The sequence below is a fragment of the Epinephelus lanceolatus genome, chromosome 1 (genome assembly GCF_041903045.1).
Source record: "Epinephelus lanceolatus isolate andai-2023 chromosome 1, ASM4190304v1, whole genome shotgun sequence".
NCBI lineage: Eukaryota > Metazoa > Chordata > Actinopteri > Perciformes > Serranidae > Epinephelus > Epinephelus lanceolatus.
Genome location: NC_135734.1, coordinates 47,221,115 through 47,245,075, shown reverse-complemented (window position 1 = coordinate 47,245,075; position 23,961 = coordinate 47,221,115). Strand labels below are relative to the sequence as shown.

Here is a 23,961-nt window from a genome sequence, read left to right as displayed (position 1 = left end):
CACACTGAGAGAGCAGCTCCGACCTAGCTGAGTCTGTACCACCAACCACTAAGCCATCAAATGAAGAGGGAGGAAGTGAAAGAGCAGGACGGAGAAAAGGTTTGAGACAGAGAAAAGAAGAGGAAAACAAAAAGAGTGATGAAGGGAAGGAGAAGTAGTGTGAGTGAGCACGAGAAAGAAAAGGAGAGAAGGAAACAGGAGTGAGGGCAAGAAGAAGTTTGAAATAAGAGGTGATTGGAAGGGGAGATGGAGGTAGTGGAGAGAAAGATAAAAAGGAGAGAGTAGATGGAGGGAGAAGGAGAAATGGGAAGGAAGTGGAGGAAACAGATACAGCTGTATCTGGTTTTGTGTGTAAATGTCAATGTGCTGCTGCGTGTGTCGAAGCCTAGCAGTAAATCAGTATGACAGTGATGGCAGGTTTTGGTATTTTAGGTGGTGGATGCCAACCGCCTCGGGCCAGACGAATGAAAAACATTTTGTCTGCCATGAAATTGAATTAAACATTATAGGATGTTGTCTTTGTGGAGTCCATTCTGAGTTCTGTTCAAAAGGCATTTTGTTCAGAAACAAGAACTAATTGGAGCACAGCAGCGAGCGAACACATGAAAACATGCTTCATTTATCAGTTTGGTTTATCATCACCAAATGAGACCACCTCTGAGACGACTGGCAGCTTCTGCCTACAACCACAATGTGTCTGATAGCTTGTTTGTCCAGCAACCTGCTGGTTGTGCCACAAAACAGGAAGGAAGCACTGTTTAGATGAAGCTTTCAGAGGTTTTGGTGATTGGGGAGGAAATTTCTTTCCATCCACTTTCCAACTGGTTTACCAAAAAGCAAATCGTCCGACTACTTTCAAGATGGTCACTTTAACACCCTCTCCACCAATATTAAGGCGCATATCCATGTTTTTAAATGCAGGAAAACAGCTACAACTATACCATAGACTTCTTTAGGATGACCAATAGTCATCATTTAGGGCCATTAGTCGACTAGTCGCCTGCATGTTTATGATATTAATTTAATTATGAAATTGTATATTTTGGTGGTTTGAGTTGAAGGTGTGAGAAAGAATAGTATCAGTAACATTGTTAACACTGTGCTACATTACAGAGAAATACAAAACTGTACTAATGAACCTTCATTAATATAGGCCTATATTTTATCTACAAGTGCACGTCACACACTGAGCGAGCCGCCTGTTAATGACGCTGTGGGCTAATGGGCATGTAGCTACTTCCATGTTTCAGATGATACGTCATGTTTGTAGTCGACCAATGAAGATGAGTTTACATATCACCTTGGGTTTGTCCTTCACCTTCTCAAAATGATCCCACACTTTGGATTTCCTGCCCGACATGTTATTAACTAGCCTGTGGAATAACCGCAGGTACCAGCCCTGGAAATTAACCTGACTCCTGTCTGACTGCTGAGCGTGGACACTTCCTGTGTCTGTCCTTTGTTTTTTTTTCTGCGACTAAACTACCAATGAAATCTTGCCGAGTAATAACCTTTCTGATCAACCAATGTTTGGTCGACCATTAGGGGGCAGACCTATTTCCATCACTGTCGATGGAGCTGGAGAGATAAATATTTGTGACTACTGCAGAGTCATTTGTCTTACATTTTCCTCTAAGGACAAAAACCATGTGTTAGTGGGTGTTAGTGGGGCATAAGATCGAGTGACCAGGTCAATTGACACGTTGAATGCTTTCTGATCATAGCTTGGTCGTCCAGGTTTGGGCAGGAGGGGATGGAGACATATTTCTGGATCACTAATGCCAACAATCATGGCATCTAAACCATCACAAAGTAGGACAGAATAGGAATAATGTCGATGCAGAATAGGAGGATGTCCACTATGACACACTCCAAGGGCTGAAATGAGACCCACAAACGCATTATTTTAAGTGTCACACACCGCAGCACTTGGAAGGTTTCACTTGTTTACCCACTTTTACATCCCTGGTGGAATTACTTCATGGTGTTGATTGTGGTGTTGACAGCTGTGGTGATAAAAAAAAAATCCTTATCTTCACACCTCTCTCTTCAGCCACAGGACGGTTACCGCCTGGTGCAGCACTTTCAGTTCATCGGCTGGCCGGCCTACAGGGACACGCCTCTCTCTAAACGCTCTATCCTCCAGTTGGTCCGGAGGTTGGCTAAGTGGCAGGAGCAGTACGACGGAGGAGATGGGAGGACTGTGGTACATTGCCTGTAAGTGCAATGCTCGCACACAAACACACACATGTAGACGAACACACTCTGTAACATGTCATGAAATGGTAGGACGTGGGTGACGGGGGGACGGGAACAAGTGGTGCTCAGTAGGACGATTCATCAACGCGAAATCGTCAAAAGACAAATGTGCCCTTGTGTGTGTGTGTGTGTGTGTGTGTGTCAGTGTGTGTGTGAGAGAGAGACACACAGAAAGGTGAAAGATGTTGAGATACTCTTAACAATGATAAAGTACACTTCCTATAAAAGAACACACACTTTTAAGACAAATGTTCACACACACACACACACACACACACACACACACACACACAGAGCTTTAAGATGATATATACAATATATGGTATTTCTCGACTCATCCATTCTTCTGCGTTGGCTCGTGCTTTCACGCTTTATTTTTCACCGCTGATCTGTCAAACATACAGATGGCCTGAACTCAACATTTATCTCACTTCTGGTGTGTCTGAAGTGTGGGAGCCAAACACACACAACACTGGTCTGAAAAATTTAAAAGGACTATTCATAACTACCCATTGTTTAATAACAGTGTCAACCTGGCTCATATCGAGAGAGGGCTAAGATGTGCTTTATCTAAAGCTGCAATTCACAATTCTTTACATTATAACCAGCTTTATTTTAAGCTATAAATCATTGAGTTACCATAAACGTACATACAGGAAATAACCACAGCTTCAGCAATATTTAATTATTTTCAGAATGTATACGGATCAGGTTGAACACTTTTAATTTTTTACACACACTATACAGAAATACAATGTTTGCAAGTATATTCGTTTCAAGGAAGCACAGCAATAACATGCTGATAACAATGGGAACATCTACAACTGAATAACAACAGCACAGTACTGAGTACTATTAGTTCCACAGTAGATGCAATGGAAAAACATATTTTAAATAAAATAAAAATAGTTAGAATAGTTACCCTTTACATATTTGTGGGTTTGACACATATTTAGGCAATGAAATATATTAAAGAGATTGTGACTAAGGCCACGTTACCACAAAAACAATCTGCTGAAAACGGAATCATTTCTCATTTTCATTTCGAAAAAAGTTCCACATTCAGACGACACTGTTTTGATAACAATAACTGTGCACATGGATCCACAAAAATGACCAAAGACACTCTAGAATATATGCCAGGCCAGTAGTTGGCGGTGTGACTTTGTAATGAAACAACAAGCACCTGTGCACATGCGCTTTGTTCTACAGAGCGGTGATGTATAAACAAACAAAATGGCAACCGCACGAATGTTTGTCTGGACGGACGAGGTGGAGTTACTACAGTAAATCTACACTCAACAGGGTGTGCAGCACAAACAGAGCTCGGGAGTCCGCCATTGTTGTTGTGATGGTTGACTTGCTCACGCATGCCTAGTGACTGGAACGTAATGCACATGTGCGAAAAAACATGTGCAGAGGAACTGCATTATTGCAAGTTTACATGAAAACGGAGACGGTGCTGTTTCCAAAAAATTGCACTCTGGAACCTGTGTTCAAAATGTTGAGTTTTCATGCACCCAAAACACTGCTGTCGTGTAAACGATCAGCCAAAACGCAACTAAAGTTGACCGTTTTCGGTTGCGAGTGCTGTCGTATAAACAGGACCTGATTCTTGTAACTCTATTGGATCCTTGAACTGTCAGCAAAACCTCAGAGCTCCACTGTGCCTCCAATTAGTGAACAAAGTGCAGGTATCTTTGGCGCCACACACAGCAGCCACGAGGTGATTTCATTTCATTTCTAAAGAAGGAGCTGGTTGTTTAAAGGTACAGTGTATTCTTCACGCTGATGTTACTAACTGACACCAGCCTGCTGTGACCTCTGGCACTAAAGTTTGTACTGGCTGATGGTGCGTCACTGGAGCTTCCGCCTTTTCTTCCCCCTACCTCCCCAGTTTGTGATGAGGTGGACATGATAACCCTTAATACACATAACCTTATTCATCCCTACAACAAGAAATAGAGAGCGGTGACAGAGCTGCATGTGGCCACAGGTTACATACCCCTGATCTAGACTAGAACTGTGGTGATTCATGTAACTGGTTAAATTCTTTAGCAGAGAAAAGTTCATGGACATGTTTGTTGTTTGCCTCAACTTAATTATGAAACCCTTGAAACTGCATAACGTCAGAGTAGCGATCCTCCCGATTAGATTAGTACTCATCTGGAACAAGACCGCACAATATTTTTGTTATTCTCCTCCATCTTGAAAGCACTCGTGTCTGTACGCTGAAATAAATACAGCCCAGACAGATTGCTGTGTTAAGAGCGCTGCAGCTGGAACAGGTTCTCTCAGTGTGATTCACTGAAAATGAGACATGTGCTCAGCATTTAAGACCCATCAGACTCCAACCTCCAGGACAAGTGAAGAGCAGAAAAAGAATCAATTTTCACCAGCTACTGATTGAACCATCATGTTTCTCCTTATCTCTGGTATTACCCAGTCTGTGAAATCAATAGCTGGGGCTGATTAGCCAGTGTAGCTGTCTTTAGCCAGAAGCAGAGAAGCCTTGCATCCCTTTCCCTCACATTCACTGGGGCTGAGCGTAACGGTCAGAGGCAGCGGCCAGGCCGATTAACATCAAGAAATTTAGCCGTATGTGCCACTATTTTAATTTCACATCATTATTTTATTTGTAAAATACTAAATGCAAATATAAGAACTTTTAAAAGAGAATAAATTATAATTATTTATGTGATATGATGAATGATTATTCTTAATTATGTTCGACACTTAAAGCAATAATGCCAGCAGCGTCAATATGACATAGCAGCAGTTATTGATTTGAGCCAGGGGTCAATGATGTATGTCTGTCACTTTATATTCCTGTTAGACACCAGGGTTTAAACCACTGATTCTGCATAATCATTAATAGTTAAGATCCACCAGTGATTTCATTTCTTTCCATACTGTGGCATCAAATCTATAAAAAGCTGTAAAGATATAAACTACATCTTTAGAAATAACTTACAATTATCAGATGTTTTTTTTGCTCTGCATTAGAAACAGGTGAGTTTTAACCGGAACAGCTTGTGTTTCAAACTCCGTCTTTCACACAGAGATAGAAAACACTCTGAAAACAAACAAAACCTCCCAGCGTCTAGAAAATACAAATCAATGCCAATTCTGATTGGCCCAATGAACTGTGACAGAGGAAGCTGATTGGATGAGCACCAGTGATGCGCTTGAGGAAATGTTGGAGTCTGTGTGTAAGTGTGTGTGTGTGTGTGTGTGATATTGTTAGTGAAGTTCCCTGGAATCTCTCGTCTATAGATTTTACAGCCTCTTGTTTCTCTCCCTTATTATCGGCTTCATTTGTTTGGCTCAGATAGGAACTGTGTGGAGCTGTGTAGTGTGTGTGTACCTGTTGTGTGCAAACACACGTTCGTATCATGGCTGTCGGGCAGAAACCTTGTATGTCCAAAACCACAACTTTTCAGGAAATGAAGAAAATAAACTGTGTTTTTTAAATAATTGACATCGTCAAAGACGGTACTGTGTCTTCTTGAATGGTCAGATATTTGCATGTGTCAGGATATTATTCATATTTTATCAAAATGAAGCTCAAATGTAGTTACAAGGTTTATGATCAGCAAACGTTCGTTGATTAGAATAGCCGCATCTGAGGCAGTAGGTGCATTGCATTACGTTATCGTCAAGTTTATTGGGTAACACTAGTGTTGCACGGTATACCGGTACTAAAATAGTACCACGGTACTAGAGTATTCCAAACGGTACTATACTGCATTTGGAAAATACCAGTACTTTGAAATTGATTCAATTCATTAATTTAGTTAATTTATTTTACTCATTTATGCACACAAACGCCTTTCTTGTTCCTATTGGAGCACAGATTGCGCAAGTGGTGTGTATGACAACACCTGTATCAACATTCGCAGCTGGCGCACGTGAAAAAAGGCAAGAGAAAGTCTGAATCGCAAAGGGAGACAACACGAGACAACACAAACTTGGTGAAACATTTGAGCAACCTAACCGTGATGTCCGTACCGAGGTACTTACCAAACCATGACTTTTTTGGTACCGTTACACCCCTACTATTATTGTTCTAAAAGGTTGTATCCAAAAGGACTTTTCCCTAGGAAAAGTATCGAAAAGTATCGAAATTCATATTGGTATTGGTACCGAAACAAAGATTTTGGTATCGTGACAACACTACACTTTACTTGAAGGTATCGACATAAGGGTGACATGACACTGTCATAACTATGACATGACACTGTCATGAACTGTCATCAACATTATGTACATGTTATAAACGTTTATGACTGCTGTCATTAAGTGTCATTCGGTTTTTGTCATGACAAGTTGATATTAAATTTGTTTGGGATGTCCTTATTATGTCAACTTGACATTAACCAGAATGACATTACCAGAAGATGTCTTTGTCATAACAATAATAATCATTATGTCAACTTGTTATAAACACAAAAAGAGGTGCATTTCTTGTTAATGTCAAGTTGTTATGACAAAGACATCTTCTGGTAATGTCATCCTGGTTAATGTCAAGTTGTCATAATCAAGACAACACAAACAATGTCAACTTGTCGTTACAAAAACCGAATGACACTTAATGACAGCAGTCATAAATGTTTATAACATGTACATAATGTTCATGACAGGTTCATGACCGTGTCGTGTCATAGTTACAACAGTAGCTATGTTTCCATCAGCCTGTTTAGATGCGCATCTAGAAGTATCGCATTGGGAAAATTATGATGGAAACACCAAAATTTGAATTGATTCGCACAAACTAAAATACACTCGCTTTAGCCGGGTTTTGGTTGATTTGAAAAAATGTTGATTCGCAAAACAGGGGATAGAAACAATTATGTTCAAATTAAGTCTGACGTAGCGCACCTCTCTCCATGGTGATATCCACACTCCAGGTCGGGAAGGCGGTAATGCATTTACAAGCTGGTTGCCAACCGCCAGAAAACGAATGCGAGACTTGTTTTGTTTCCGGTTCTGCGGAAAACTCGTGCGTTTGTAGTTTTCACCAAAGTCCGTACATTTAATGGAAACACACAGGATTTGTATTTCTTTCAATGCGCATTTCCCAATGATTTGAATCACTTTTGGATGGAAACATATGTATGTATGTAGATACCTTCAAGTAAAGTGTAACCATTTATTGCAGCTAAGTGTGCACTCAATTTTTCCTGTCGCTATCTAGCACATTGCGTGATCCCTCCGCCTCATTCCCCACCACTAGAAGACTATTGCTGTGTTCCATTTACCTCCGAAGCCAAAGGTGCTCCTAACAGCTTATTTCATAATGTAGCATTATGTGGGACAATATTAGGGTGCATGCCCTGGCATGTTGATGATGAGTTTACTGCGTCCTCTCGTCCCAAAGGCATCCTGGGAAGATCTCTGTCTTTTCTCTGGTTTTTAGCTTGTGCACAACTGATGTGACACAACAGAAAAGATTGCTCACTGCCATCTGTGAATGCCATGTATTTGCCGATAGGCTGATGGAAGTCAACAAGGCAAATATCCGCAGATACTGATGTTAGGCCACTAGATCAATGCATCCCTAGTCTTTCACTCTGCATATACCTCCGTGACCTGTGACACAGAATTAATTTGCGGATGTTAAGCTAGCTAACAGATGCAAGATGATGATTGTCGAAGTAAGAAATGACTTGCAGATTAATTTATTTTGTGGCTTCAGTTTCATGCTTGCAGCAGTTTCTTTTACAATGAGCTGGTACTTGTTTTGATTGAAATGGCTCCCTGGTTGACACTCAGGTGCTGAGGTTAATAAGCTACCAAACATTTCTATAGCAACTGTGAAAGTTATTCAGCTGCCTTGACGTTCACAACCACTCAGGTCTTGATCTGTCCTGATTTTGCTGGATGAACTTCAGGAGTCAAGTTCATAATATTAATGTATTTTAGCCAGAAGATGTTTTTAACAGCGCTGATGTAAAATGTATTTGCTCTCAGTTTTTTCCCCCCTTACCTAGAAATTATCTTTTGACACTCAAGTCAGAAAAGGAGTGCAAAAGGAATACCTTTGCATTTCAAATTTCAGTCTTAAATATTAACATCTAAATACAGTGTAATGAAGAGCTGAGGTGCTGTGTCCCATTCCCAAATAGATTTACACATGAAAAACAAACTGAAACGTAAAAATGACTAGTTGATGAGGGAGATGTGTCGGTGTGTTTTAAAGGGTTCTGAGCAAAGAAAGATTTCCAAAACGTTAGTCTAGTGGTAAATTTTTTGAATAACAAATATTTCCCCTCTTATGAAAGCATTACATATCAGGCCTTTACAAAGAACAATAAAGTTAATACAGTCTGTAAAACTGACTTCAAATCTGACACCATCAAAGCTTCCCTGATGGGAGAGGAAAGTACTGCGGTCCTGGCATTGCTAATGCAGAGTAGGTAGACAGTGGGTGATTTTTGTGATGGCTGCCACTCCACCTCTCAGTAAAAATGTTTTATTCAGTCCGAATACTAAAGGAATTCAGCTGGAACCAGGTGAGACGGAAACGTCTGGAGCTCTTTTCATGGTGGGTGGTCTGACTGCTGATTGGCAGAGCCCTGACTGCTGATTGGGCTACACAGCCAGTAAACCCAGAATATACAGTAAATATATACACACACAAATATTACAATCACTGCATCTTTGTCCATTACAGCAGGTTATCCTCTGAATAAAGTCTAAAAAAGTCAGTTAAAGGATAACTTCTGTATTTTTCAACCTGGGCCCTATTTCCCCATGTTTATGTGTGCGTATGATTCATAGGTACAACTCGTTCTAAAATTGGTTCAGTATTTCGGGAGGCAGATGCAGCCGGCAGACGTGAAACGAGCTAAAAAGATAACGGGGGCAAATGCATCCTGTATAAGTTTGTGCATTAAAAGTGCTTTTTTTCGCCACTGACCGGCTCAGATCACCAGTGCTATCTCTGTAAATAGCATACTAAGGGTTCTTCTTCGGCTAGCAGTAGTCATCTTGGGAGGAGTGAGCACTGCAGACCCGATGGTCTGCAAGGCGCAGTGTCTGGACAGGAGTGTTAGCATCCATTTGTAGCACAACTAGCCACAACTTCAGCATCTCGCCGTCTGACAAAGGCAGCCTATGAAAGCTGTACGGGGTGTTGAGCAACATCCTGTTCTTGCAATTGGGATAAGCACAAACACGAACCATTGTTTTCAATCGATGCAGTGAAACTCTCAACTGTACTCCGGGACAACCAGCGGCGCTCAGCACGGCTCCTCTGTTTTCTTCCGGCAACAAGCAAAGCTCTCGTGAGATGACGTCACAGCCCAGAGGAAGTGAAGGGTAAGGGAAACACTTAGTATGCTATTTACAGAGATAGCACTGGCGATCTGAACCGGTCAGTGGCAAAAAAAAGAAGCACTTTTAATGCGCAAACTTATACGGGACGCATTTGCCCCCCAAGTTACCGTTTTAGCTCGTTTTGCGGCTGCCAGCTGCATCCGCCTCCCTCAATACTGAACCAATTTTAGAACAAGTTGTACCCATGAATCATACGCACACATACACATGGGGAAATAGGGCCCAGGTTGAAAAATACTTAAGTTATCCTTTAAAGCTGAAGAATTATATTTAAATGTCTTGAGTCCATTAGTGGACCTGTCATTCATGCCTTTTCTCAGAACCTGTATGCATTTCCTTCACTACTTCAAAATAGACTGAAATGCAGTCAACCAATCAGAAAATTGACATTTTACTCAAACAGACGTAAAGCTAACTTACTCCAACCTGCAGTTCCACAAGAAACATGCAGAAAATCTGACAAACCATTCCTCCCACACACAAACTTGAACATGGCCTACGCTTTAAAAGCAGTCACAACAAACACGTCTTGCCTCTCATAACCTGTTCATTAAGTTTTATTGAAACCCGCTAAAGGTTTTCTCACATAAGGGTTCATAGGTTTCAAGACCATGTTTAAAGGTTTACACAATTAACCTCAACACAGCAGAAGAAAAGAGAAATGCCTGAAAGAAAACAGAATTTCCATGATAACACATTTTAAAAACAGGGCTCCCAGGGTGATAAAAGACCAAAAGCAGGTCCTGCTGTTCTGCAAAGGACGGGAATGAACATCTCTGACTTCAAAGCAGCTGGTCTGAATAGACTAAAGGTGTTTTTTCTTTTCCAATCTCTTTTTTCTTAATTCTCTTATCTGCCCCCTCTTCAACTCTAATGCTGTCCAGCTATTATTTATTTATTTATGATGATGGCATGATGAACATGATGATAATGTTGTTTAATAATGAAGGTCTTTTGTCCTTTTTTTTCTCCGCTCTTCCCTCCTCCTCCTCCTCCTCTGCAGTACCGGCGGAGGGCGTTCTGGAACGTTCTGTGCCATCTGCAGCATTAACGAGATGATCCAGCAGCAGAACATCGTGGATGTTTTCCACACCGTCAAAACACTGAGGAACAACAAGACTAATATGGTGGAAACTATGGTGAGGACACACAACACCCACAAACACACACACACTTCATCTGCAGATGAAGATCAAACTAGTGATTGCTGGTGATTGTGAAAATGAAGAGAAGCTCTTGAGATGGTCTTATGATTTCATTTCAAATACGTATAAGTATTAAGTTTCTTCAGACATGTATGGAATAGTATGTGGTTAGTATGTGGTTAAAAAAAAGTCATAGTATAGTATGTGCTAAAAACATCTTAGTATGGTAAGTAATAAAAAATGACAAAGTCAAAGTACACTGTATCATAAATGAATCATACTATGGTATGTTATTAAAAAACGTCATAGTACATTATGGGATGAAAAGCAAAGACATAGTGAAGTATGTCATAAAAAGTCAAAGTATACTATGTCGTCATAAATGATGAAAAAAAAGTCAGAATGATATGCCGTCAAAAATGATGATAAAAAAAATCGTAGTATAGCATGTCATCAAGAATGATGAAAAATCGTCATAGTATAGTATGTCATCAAAAATGATGAAAAAATGTCATAGTATGTCGTCCAAAATGATGAAAAAACGTCATATTAAAGTATGTTGTCAAAAATGATGAAAAAACTTCATAGTATGTCGTCCAAAATCAGGAAAAATGTCATACTATATAGTATATCGTCCAAAATGATGAAAAGTCAGATTAGTATGTCGTCCAAAATAATTGAAAAACGTCATAGTATAGTATGTCGTCCAAAATAATTGAAAAACGTTATAGTTTAGTATGTTGTCAAAAATGATGAAAAAAGTCATAGTATATAGTATGTCGTCAAAAATGATAAAAAAGCCATGGTTTAGTATGTCGTCAAAAAATTATGAAAAAACGTCATAGTATAGTATGTTGTCCAAAATCACAAAAAAAACCCATCATGTATAGTACATCTTCAGAAATCATGGAAAACGTCATAGTATAGTATATCATCAAAAATGATGAAAAAAGTCATAGTATAGTATGTCGTCCAAAATGATGAAAAAACATCATTATATAACATGTTGCAAAAAGTCATACCTTTATTATTATAGAGAGTCATGGTATGTTGTAAAAAGTCATGCTACTATTGTCATAAAGTCTCATAGTATAGTGTTAGAAGCAAGAACGGGAGACAAACAAGCTGGTTGACAATAATGATCATTTATTTACAAGGAACACAAGTTAAAATCAAACAACACAGTTTTGTATAGTTAGTATTTAGTAACAAAGTGTGGAAAACAACGAAGGAATCCCAGAGCTTTCCTCATGCCCAAAGACAGAGTGTGACTTATGACAATAGGAGTAACTATACTGGAGCACACACCGGGCCCAGGTGGGACTCAGCAATCGACCCTCCTCTCAGCTCCTGCAAAACAGCAAACGAGAACATGCATGGGAGCCATCTAGAGTGTTGGACAAGGGTCGCTATAGTATGTCATCGTTTTTGACACCATACTATATATACTATGACGTTTGTCATCATTTTGGACAACATACTATACTATGACGTTTGTCATCATTTTGGACGACATACTATGACTTTTTTCATAATTTTTGACGACATACTATACTATACTATGACGTTATTTCATCATTTTTGACGACATACTATGACAGTTTTTTTTCATCATTTTGGACGACATACTATACTATGACGTTATTTCATCATTTTTGACGACATACTATACTATGACTTTTTTCATCATTTTGGGCGACATACTATACTATGACGTTATTTCATCATTTTTGACGACATACTATGACAGTTTTTTTTCATCATTTTGGGCGACATACTATACTATGACTTTTTCATCATTTTTGACGATATACTATACTATGACTTTTTTCATCATTTTGGACGACATACTATACTATGACTTTTTTCATCATTTTGGGCAACATACTATACTATGACAGTTTTTTTTCATCATTTTGGACAACATACTATACTATGACTTTTTCATCATTTTGGACGACATACTATACTATGACTTTTTTCATCATTTTGGACGACATACTATACTATGACGTTATTTCATCATTTTTGACGACATACTATGACAGTTTTTTTTCATAATTTTTGACGACATACTATACTATGACATTATTTCATCATTTTTGACGACATACTATGACAGTTTTTTTTCATCATTTTGGACGACATACTATACTATGACTTTTTTCATCATTTTGGACGACATACTATGACAGTTTTTTTTAACCTTTTTTGACGACATACTATACTATGACTTTTTCATCATTTTGGACGACATACTATACTATGACTTTTTTCATCATTTTTGACGACATACTATACTATGACTTTTTTCATCATTTTGGACGACATACTATACTATGACGTTTTTGTCATGATTTTTGAAGAAATACTATACTTTTTTAATCCTTTTGACGACATACTATGCTGTGACTTTTTTCATGATTTTTGACGACATAGTATACTCTGTCTTAAAAAAGTCATAGTAAAATATGCCGTAAAAAACATTAGTATAGTACGTCCCCAATATGTCCTAAAAACATCACAGTACAGTATGACATCAAAAATTTCTTAAAAAAATCTCAGTATATTATGTTGTAAAAAGTGAAAGTCCTCATTGCTTGGCATTGTGTAACAATTACCAATTACCTTCTCTTATTCTTGTTTTCCAGGAACAATATAAGTTCTGCTATGAAGTGGCTTTGGAGGCGCTCAGCTCCTTCTGATTGGCTGTGGGTTGAAATCATCTTTTCTGATTCACCGTTGACGCTGCCTGTCATTCTCAACGCAACACTGGGACACACAGAGTGCAAAACTGCTTTGTGGTGACCCAAACCCAACCTGTGAGCATGTGTGCCTGTGAATGTGTGTGTGTGTTTGAGAGTGTGTGCACGTGATTCTGTGTGAATAAGAGAGGGCATGCTTGCATATTTGAGTGTGCCTGTGACAACACACACACAACCTGTACAGAAGAGAAAAAAAGCGACACACACACCGGTGATTTTCGTGTGTTCGCTTCAGCGAGACTGTGAACTTTACATGCTTGTACAAAGAAAAAAGAAAAAATGATATGTTGAAAAAACAAAATCAGATGTTTAAAAAAAAAAGCGCCACTTTTTCCTTCTCTATCTCTCTGTCCTCTCTGCTGGGCTGTGATGTGACTATTGTACAGTATTTCCTTTTTAGATATATTCTACGCCTTGAATGTTGTCTCCCTGTGAAGGCTGGATGCACACTGGAAGATTGTTCACATTTAGCAGAGGTTCAAGTGATGCCTCAACTCTGTATTTTGGACTCCAATGTTTATCCCTGAGTATTTCTGAAAGGTTATGAAACTTGTTTCGCTGAGAGGTGGACGTTATCGTCAATAATTCAGTCAGCTGGATCCCAATAAAAAACAAAAGACAAATGTTAATTCTAGCATTTTCCTTTGAAATCACAAGCTGGTACATTTCCTTGTGGCTGGGGCCTCATGGGGGCCTCATGACTGCCTCAAACTGAATCTTATGTCTAATTCGGTAATTGGTTACAAAAATTCTCAGTACAGTTTCCTTACCTTCATAATGCATCATGGAAGTCATTTACAACTTTCCTTTGGCAGTTTTGCTTTAACTGGGGAAATAATGCTTGCAAACATTGTTAAAGAAGGAAGAAGTAGCGAGTTACAAACTACAGGAAGAGGAGTCAAGTGCATAGTGAAGAGTAATAACAACATTAAACAGACAGAAGAAAAGAAAACTCATGCCTTGCCTTTATGACCAAACGTTGATGTTGTTGTTCTCCTCGCTGCTCCAGGTTTTTTCATTTGGGGCTGTGAGAAAAAAATAAAATAAATAAATGTTTCATAAACGTTTTTGAATGGCTTTATGTAAAGTCATTGTTGTCAAAATCTTTTAGTGTGCATCCACTCTTACTGTAAATAAGATAAGACAACCACAGTCAAACAAACAAACAGACAAACAAACATCATGCACCAGACACATTACAAATAAAGGTTATCATTTCAAAATGCTATCGCTCTGTAAAGCTGTGTCAGTGTCATTTTCAGCGACTTGGTATTATAGTTTGGAATAAAGTCTTATGTTGCTTATTACAAACTGTCCTTTTAGACATGTTGTCTAAAAAAAAAAAAGATATATATTTTTGCATATTGCACATTTAGCTGACGCCCATACCCAGAGTGGCTTACAATGAGGAAGCAGATTGCTTGAAGTTTTTTTTCCCCCAGAGGAGAGTTTTAGATTAAACATGCCTGTTTGTGACGCTTTGGAGAACACAACACTTTTTCACAACAACCAGGTCATTCTGCATCTCATATACATTCTCATTGAACAGAAAAAAAATCCATGCGGTCATTCCAAATGGAAAATCTAAACAAAGTGTAACTTATTTTTCTTTTTTTGTCCACTGATTTATGCAGTTTTGAAGATTTTTTTTAACGTTAAACTGCAGGCAGGCAAAACAAGGCAATCAATATGTTTTAAGTACAGTGAAGCTTGTAGCTTTGTGAAGTTATAGCTGCATTATAATTATTTGGACTTTACCTGGCCTGTGAAAATTGTGTTTTTTTCCTTTCCCTTTGCTCATGCCACACACATTCTTTTTTGTACCGTGTCCCAAGGCCGAATTTTTTTTATGAATCACTGAAGAAGCTTGAGCAGCATTAACATGTGAGAACACCATGTGCAGGGAAGCATCTCTAGAGACATTTTTTTCCAAATATATATTGTTATCAGACAAGTATCTAAAACAAGGTCAAAAACATGAGATGCAAATTCTTGACCCATGGTGATTAAAAAGATAGACTTCCCTTGATAAAGATCATATCATCAGCCACGATATGTTTCATGTGATACATTCTCAACACAGTTTAGGGAAAAGGAGGCTTAGGGGTTATACCGTTTTCCCGGCCTGCCATCTATCATTAAAGTGACAACAGCAAACACACAGACAGGTCACATTTACTTCCTCTACAAACAAAGCCTCAAATTTGCTTTTCTCTAAGCCGCTGAGGTGTGCAGGTTTAAAAATTCATTTGACAAACTCACTCCTCAGTCCAATAGGAAATGATTTCAGCTGATGATTGACCCCAGCATGAAAGAAGGTCACCATGGCTGCCAGTTCAGACATGTGAGGAGTTAATGAGAATTTTACAGGGCGTGAGGCTGACCACAGCTTTCCCTTATCTCATCTAATTAGACTTTTTTCTTTTGACATTTCTCTGTTGTGCATTTAAAAGATGCGACCAAAACTAAACAACTAGCTAATTTTAAAGACACACTTCCTGTTTTAATTTAGCACCCTCTGAACTGTGGAGTCAGAAGAACTGTGATAATATTTAGGGGTCAGTTGGCACTTTTGGGGACTAAAGCATGGCCACAGTATAGTCTCACGTAGATGTCCAATAAAAGGACAAGACACCAGATCAAGGGCTTCATTTTCAAACACTATGAATCTGTTCAAGAAAAATCATTGATACCAATTGTGAAAGCAATTTTGTAAGTCACCATCTTAAAAACCCAGTTGTAACCCATAATGTGATTAATGTTATCCATAGATTCATACCAGCATGTGTCAGTATTTTAAGACAATGGATAACCCAGTTTGGAATGACTATCACAACGCTGAAGGTCTCTGGTGAATATTTGTTAAGGTAGTACAGTTTGCTTGTAGGTTTCAATTTTCTTGGCCAGAACCGGCATACTTGTGGCAAGATGTTGTGGCAAACTGTTCAGTCTGCGCTTATGTTTTATTTTGTTGCTAGAGTCCAGTCAGGCTCGTTAATGGACCTATCAAGACAAAGACTGTAAGAGTGTTGTATTGAAGACCATGTGAAAGCCAGACATTTTAAGCATTTTGTTTTTTCTCACTAAGGCTTTATTTTACTGGTTTGGTTCATGGCCGTTCATTTGTATTATATATTTTGTTTGTTTTATTTTTGCTTTTTTTGTCCTGAATTTGTACATTTCTTTTGTATAATTATTATTCTGATGATTATTTGTCTAGCAAAGTGTTGTTTAGATCTGGTGATGCCATTACCATTGGTTGTTTAGTTGTTTGAAATGTGGTTAACATGAAATAAAGGGACCAAAATGTTGAATGTGATCTCATCTCTCTCTTTACAGACTCTTATTTTGATGTAACTACCATTTATGCATTTTATTTGAGGGATCTTTATCTGAGGAACTTACACAGAACAGCATGACATAAAAATGTTATAGTATAGTATGTGGTGAGACAAGTATGCAATATGATAGTATAGTATGTCATAAAAAAAGTCAGTATAGTATGTCGTGAGAAAGTCATAGTATAGTATGTCATAAAAATTCATACTTTAATTATCATCACAAGTCACAATATGCTATGTCGTAAAAAGTCATACTATAGTATGTCATATAAATTCATAGTATAGTATGTCATAAAAATTCATACTTTAATTACCACAAAAGTCATACTATACTATGTTGTAAAAAGTCATAGAATAGTATGTCATAAAAATTCATACTTTAATTATAAAAAGGCATAGTGTAGTATGACGTCAAAAAAGTCCTGTGCACACCAAAACAGTCTTAAACAGGTGCGTAGGTGGGGCAAAATGCTGAATTAAAAAAATTAAAAGAAGTGTAAATGGTGTGCGCGTAGTATGTCATGAAAAGTCATAGTATAGCATGTTGTAAAAAGTCATAATAGAGTATGTCATAAAAAGCTATAGTATAGTTTAACATGAAATGTCATAGTAAAGCATGTTGTAAAAAAGTCATAGTGTAATATGTCGTAAAAAGTCATAGTACAGTATGTTGTAAAAAGTCATAGTATAGTTTAACATGAAATGTCATAGTATAGCATGTTGTAAAAAAGTCAGAGTATAATATGTCGTAAAAAGTCCATAGTATAGTTTAACATGGAATGTCATAGTATAGCATGTTGTAAAAAAGTCATAGTATAATATGTCGTAAAAAGTCAGAATATGATATGTCACAAAAAATCATAGTATATGTCGGAAAAAAGTCATAGTATAGTATGTCGGGAAAAGTCATAGTACAGTATGTCATTAAAAGTCATAGTATAGCATGTTGGAAAAAAGTCAGAATATAATATGTCATAAAAAGTCATAGGATAGTATCTCATAAAAAGTCATAGTGTGGCATGTCGCAAAAAGTCATGATATAGTTTGTCATAAAAAGTCATAGGATAGTATGTTATATAAAGTCATACTTTAATTACCATGAAAAGTCATAGTACAGTATGTCATAAAAAAGTCATTATATAGTATGTCGTAAAAAGTCATACTTTAATTACCATAAAGTCATAGTATAGTATGTCATAAAAAAAGTCATAGTATAGTATGTCGTAAAAAAACGTCATAGTACAGTATGGCGTAAAATCAATCAATCTTGATTGATTTTACGACATACTAAACTATGACTTTTTTTTACATCATAGTATAGTATGTCGTAAAAAAAGTCATAGTATAGCATGTCGTAAAAAGTCATACTTTAATTATCATAAAAAGTCATAGAATAGTTTGTCATTAAAGTCAAAGTATAGTATGCCATAGAAGTCATAGTATAGCATGTCGTAAAAAGTCATAGTATAGTATGACGATAAAAAGTCATAGTATAGTATGTCATGAAAGTCAAGTATGTCATAGAAGTCAAAGTATAGTTTGTCATAAAAAGTCGGTATAGTATGACGAAAAAAGTCATAGAATAGTATGTCATAAAAAGTCAGTATAGTTTAACATGAAAAGTCAAGTCATAATATATAGTATGACGAAAAAAGTCATGGTATAGTATGTCATGAAAGTCAAAGTATAGGATGTCATAAAAAGTCATAGTATAGTATGACGAAAAAAGTTATAGTATAGTATGACGAAAAAAGTTATAGAATAGCATGTCATAAAAAGTCATAGTATAGTTTAACATGAAAAGTCATAGTATAGCATGTCGTAAAAAGTCATAATATAGTATGTCATAAAAAGTCATAGTATATGTTGAAAAAAGTAATTTGAATACATTTTCCGGAACTTTGAGGTGCGGTGGCAACGCAAACCACACAGATTACAAGGAATTCTTTTACCCAGGTAAATAAATTCCTGGTAATAAAAGTTCCTGGAAATGTTGGGGGGAAAGGGGTGCTGTAAAAAAAATACCATAGCTTACTATGTCATAAACCTGCAAAGTACAGAATGCCAAAAAAAACAGTATAGGCAAAACTGTTGTAGTGAAGTATGTTGTAAAACATGACATAGTATGCTACAACAAATGTCATACTATAGAAGCTTTAAAAGCAGACATCACGGTATGCCTTACAACACGTCATCGTATAAGTTACAGTAAAAGTTGATAGCACAACATTAAATATCAAAGTAAAGTATGTCATAGTATGTAATAAAAATTTCATAGCATAGTTCGTTGTAAAGAATAACATTGTTTTACAAAAAATGACATATGTTGTATGCCATGGTAAATGTCATGGTATAGTATGCCACAATAAATGCCAGTATAGTATGTCATAAAAAATACAGTTTATTTTAAAATATGAGATTCTGTTGTATGCTATTAAAATATCACAGCATACTTTGTCACACAAAATCATAATGTATAGTATGCCGTAAAAAATGGCATAGTATAGTGTTCCATAATAAGAAGTAAATTTCTCTTCTACTTGCCCCACAAAAAAAAAACAAAAAAAAAACACTTATTCTGGACAAGTCTTGATGTAGGGCTCTGTCTAGTGAATTAGATGATCTACCAGTGAGACCTACAATGTGTTAAAATATAAATAAAGAAATGGTCTGTCTTTATTTAAGGCAAGGGCCAATGTAGAGATGTGCCTGATGTTGATGACATTATTATTACTATAATATTATAAATAAGTTATGTTCAATTCTTAACTCCAACAGAAGCCAACTGGAGATAAAGTCATGTCAGTTTTACTCATGAAGCACCAAATCACCTTAAACCAATTGTGAGAAACACAACTTATACAAATCATGATTCTATATAGGCAGACAGTGGATCGTTTGATGAAACTACTCACCGACTCTATTCCATTTAACCGTTTCATCTCGACACCTCCACTCTTTGTTTGCTCTCCTACCAGTCACGAGCTCCCAATACAATCCCCAAACTGGAGAGGAGAAAAAAACACACATACAGGTCTTTATGGGCTGATGTTTTCTTCTTCTAATCAATCAGAGTCAGTGATGAACGCAGCTCCAAGCCAACGGCCTCATCCTTTATTTAGCTGGTTGATTCCCAAGGAGCTCATAAATATGCATGAGTCTGCGATTAGCATAGGCACCAAGGACAGGGCCTGTACCTTGGCATTATGACGATCAATCAGAAACACTAAGGGGCTCCTCAGAGGGAAGCTGTCTGTCAGCTTGGCTTTGGGCTGAGTTGATGCACGCACGCACACACATCAAAAAAGGTACGCTCAAAGCATACATAACCCCCCCCCCCACACACACACACACACACACACACACACACACACAAAAGTCTGCAGAAAGCAAGCATCCACACTCACACACACAGCCAGACTAAAGCACACAAAGCGTGTACACACCTAAAGGCACAGACAAGGCATGCATATATAAAACACACACGTCTTTCACAGATACATTCAAACACACAGATGCAAAGCCACTGTCAATGTTTATCATTTATCTCATGCTTTTTCCCTGCTCTGTCTGTTTCCTCTTTTTATTCCCACTCCCTTTCAGAGCTGAGTTTGTAATGAGTTTGAAAATTGGCCCATTTCATTTGCTCTCACTAAAATGTCATTATCTGGGGGGAAGAAGGAGGAGGGCGTTCACGGTGGCACTGTAATATATTTTTCCCACTCTAACAGGGTTATTAATATATTTTCTCCCGCAGAACTTGTAACAAGGTTATTGCGTGTCCGCAGCAGATCCCATGCATCTCCATGTGCTGCATCACACTGATTCAGAACATCAGATACGGCCTCCTTCAGACATTTATTCTGCACCTGTGCTGCATTTCACTGCATCCACCGTCAGCTACAGCAAGGTCTCTTTCATTTAAACAGAAATGTAAGTACATGCCAAACCACAGTTTTAATTTTGGATGGATTCTAAGTTGACAAGCACTTTGATGTCCTTCCCAAACATATCTACTGGGCTTTTACAGTGAGATGACACAAAAATTAACCTTCTCTGAGCTTCCAGTGAAATTTTAAAATAGTAAACCATGATGGTTTGAAACCTCTTATTTCAAAGAGTAATAACAGACCTTGGATGCCATTCAGGGTGCCCTGTCAAAAGATTTTCAGACGGCTTTTTATTGTCTTTCATGTTAAAAATGCTTCCAAGGGGCACTCCTAATAAACCTGCTGTCAAAATGAAAGCATTATTGTGGAGTCCAATCTGTGGGCACCATTCCCTAAAAAGGCGGACTGGAGGGTGTGCTTTAATTACTTGGGTATCACACACACTGCTCAGCCTCCCTGGGAAAGTTTATTGCATGGTGCTGGAAAGGAGGTCCGACTGACTGTCAAACCTCCGATTCAGGGAGAGCAATGCCGATTTTGTTCTGGCCGTGGAACAGTGGACCAGATCTTCATCTTTGCAGAGCTGTTGGAAGTGTCATGAGAGTTAGCCTATCCAGTTTACATGTGTTTTGAGGGCATGGAGAGGGCTTATAACCACACCCCCCGTGGAGTTCTTTTGGGGGTACTGCGGGAATACAGGGTACAGGGATTGTTGCTTCCAGCCATCCAGTCCCTTTACAACCAAAGTGAAGACTGAATCCGCAGGTGCTGGCCTCTGCCAGGGTTGTTTCTTGTCACTGATTCTGTTTGTGATATTCATGGACTCTCAAGACGCAGGCAGAGAGGGGAGAGTCCTCTTTGGAGACCTCAGAATTGCTCCTCTGCTCTTTGCAGATGATGTGGTTTCCGCTGGTTTTATCACACTGTGACCTCCAGCATGCACTGGGGCAGTCTGACACTGTCGAGATGAGAGTCAGCACCTTCTTCAAGTCTGAGGCCATGGTTCTCTGCCTGAAAACAGTGGACTGTCCCCACTTAGTTGGGAGAGAGTTACAGCCCCAAGCGAAGGACTTCAAGTATAGTATAGTGTCTTGCTCAGAAGTGAGGGCAAAATGGAGCGTGAGATGGAAAGGTGGTTTGGCACTGCATCAGAAGTGATGCAGGCGTTGTACCAAACCACGTGAAGAACAGGGACGTGATCTGGAAGGCAAAGCTTTCGATTTATCAGTCAATCTACGTCCCAACCCTCACCTATGGTCATGAGCTTTGGGTCGTGATCGAAAAATGAAATCGCAAGCAGCTGAAATGAGCTTCCTTCGGAGGGTGACTGGGCTCAGCCTTAGAGATAGGGTGAGGAGTTCAGACATCTGGGGGAGCTCAGAGTAGAGGTGGGAATCACCAGAGGCCCCGAGATATGATATTATCACGATACATAAGGCTCCATACAATATTATTGCGATTGCGAAACATGTTGCAGTATGCTGAGTAGTGCAATAAAATATATTGTAATATATTACAATTTATTGCCTGTTTTCAGTAGCAAAATTTCCCAAAGGAAAACTTTGTCCACATCAACAGTTTTATCAAATAAAACAGAGTAGTTAGCCTGTTCATCTCATTTCAGTCATTCTTACTGCAGCAAAATGTATCTAGTAAACTGAAAAGGTAACTGATTATAATATTCTAGTAGGCTACCGTTTAATTTGTATTTTTAATATTAATTATTCATATAATAAAGAATTGATACTTGGTGTCTGTGTCACAACACGATACTGCCACACAAAAATATTGCAATACTATGCTGTATTTACAAGGAATGGCTTGATACCAATCCACATTTCTTAACAGAAGAGACACTGAGCATCTAAAACCACTGAAAAATGTCACTTTGTGTGTGGTTAACACAAGAGGCCATTATCTATATGTAATTAAAAAGCATAAAGTGAGTAGCTTTAATGAATTCTATAACAGAGTGTGCTTAATTGAAGACAGAATTTTCTCACAAAATAGAAACCATTTGTTTTGTAGCAGGGTCAGCTGTATAAATTTACACGTGCAGATTTATAAAACACAGAACAATGTGCAAACACAGCTTTACAAACTTGATGAAAACAATGTGCATGCCTATTTCTCTGTTTGTGCATACACAGTTTAGTCATGAATCTACACAGAGCGTACTGCATTTGGCCATTATTGTTATAACAAACACAATATTGGACTCTGATTTGACATTTTTGGAGAATCAGAACAGATGAATATCCACACATTAGACAAGAAAAAAAAATCTCTATCAATTTTGGATGTATCTGACTTTTCTGTGGCCTTTATAAATATGGATTACTTTTATGATATAGACATGAAATCCACAATAATACATTGTCATGTCTTCATTATTTAAACTGTCAAAGAGTTTTAGAGTTATGTGTAATTAAAAAGTGTTTTCTGAACAATACATAATTGTAGAAAATGAACAGCTGGTAAGAATGTGACGCACATCATGTGTTACAGCTGATAAATAAAACCAGTCATCTCAAAAAAAAAAAAACAACAACCCTGTGACCTCAACATGAACAGTCCGCTCATTTACCTCTGTGTCTGTGTAAATCCCGCCGTTGTTCCAACGTCTCTGCCAGCTGGGGGAAGCAAACGAGATGCTAAGTCATGCATGACTCAGGGTGCAATCCATCAGCTCCACTCTCATTCACTTCAGCTGGGTTTCTGCAAAGTTGGACACAAAATGAAGACATATGGGAAATCTCACCTGTGCTTCGTAACAGAATGGACGAGTTCTGAGATTGCCACAGAGCCTTTGTAGCGGCAGGAGCCTGAAAGGCTTTTGCTGTTTTCACCACGAGCTTTATATTGGTTTAGTTTTCACTGCATCTGCTACATGTTCCTGAAAGAAGCAGAGCGGCCTGGTGCAAAGATTGTCTCGTATCTGAAAAGTCGCAGTCACAGTGTTGCATTTTCATATCATAAAGTCCTGAGTAATGTAAGGATCTATGTGAATACTTTAGGAATGCCATTTCATTTTTTAATTGGTGTTAAAGGTGTTGAGGATGTTTTGCAAAAAGTTCTTTATAGTTTTTCTACCAAGCCGCTCAATCAGGTCATTTAATAATGTGTTTAAAAATTCTTGTCTTGTCTTGCCCTTGGCTACAGCCCAGTGGGTAATAAATAGCCTGAATAAAAGTTGAAATCTGCAGAAGCACAAATCATG

General features: G+C 38.1%; 1 protein-coding gene and 1 long non-coding RNA gene across 13 annotated transcripts in view; one reads left to right on the top strand and one right to left on the bottom strand.

The window, feature by feature from the left end:
• The window catches only part of ptprt (protein tyrosine phosphatase receptor type T), a 527,216-nt gene extending 512,754 nt beyond the window's left edge, over nucleotides 1-14,462 (top strand). For 10 of the 12 annotated variants that reach the window (XM_078171434.1, XM_078171419.1, XM_078171458.1 and 7 more), the window contains 3 exons: nucleotides 2,054-2,217; nucleotides 10,604-10,739; nucleotides 13,397-14,462. In XM_078171434.1, the coding sequence (XP_078027560.1) occupies nucleotides 2,054-2,217; nucleotides 10,604-10,739; nucleotides 13,397-13,450 (354 nt within the window). In that variant the 3' untranslated portion in view covers nucleotides 13,451-14,462. The remainder of the gene's footprint in view (nucleotides 1-2,053; nucleotides 2,218-10,603; nucleotides 10,740-13,396) is intronic. The other 2 variants (XM_078171461.1, XM_078171459.1) reach the window with 1 other exon arrangement.
• Nucleotides 11,872-23,462, bottom strand: LOC117256567 (uncharacterized). Its single transcript, XR_004501648.2, has 4 exons — nucleotides 23,329-23,462; nucleotides 19,767-19,856; nucleotides 14,475-14,535; nucleotides 11,872-12,095 (listed from the first exon to the last, which is right to left on the bottom strand). It is a non-coding gene; the product is annotated as an uncharacterized LOC117256567 (long non-coding RNA).
• Nucleotides 23,463-23,961: the final 499 nt, after the last annotated feature.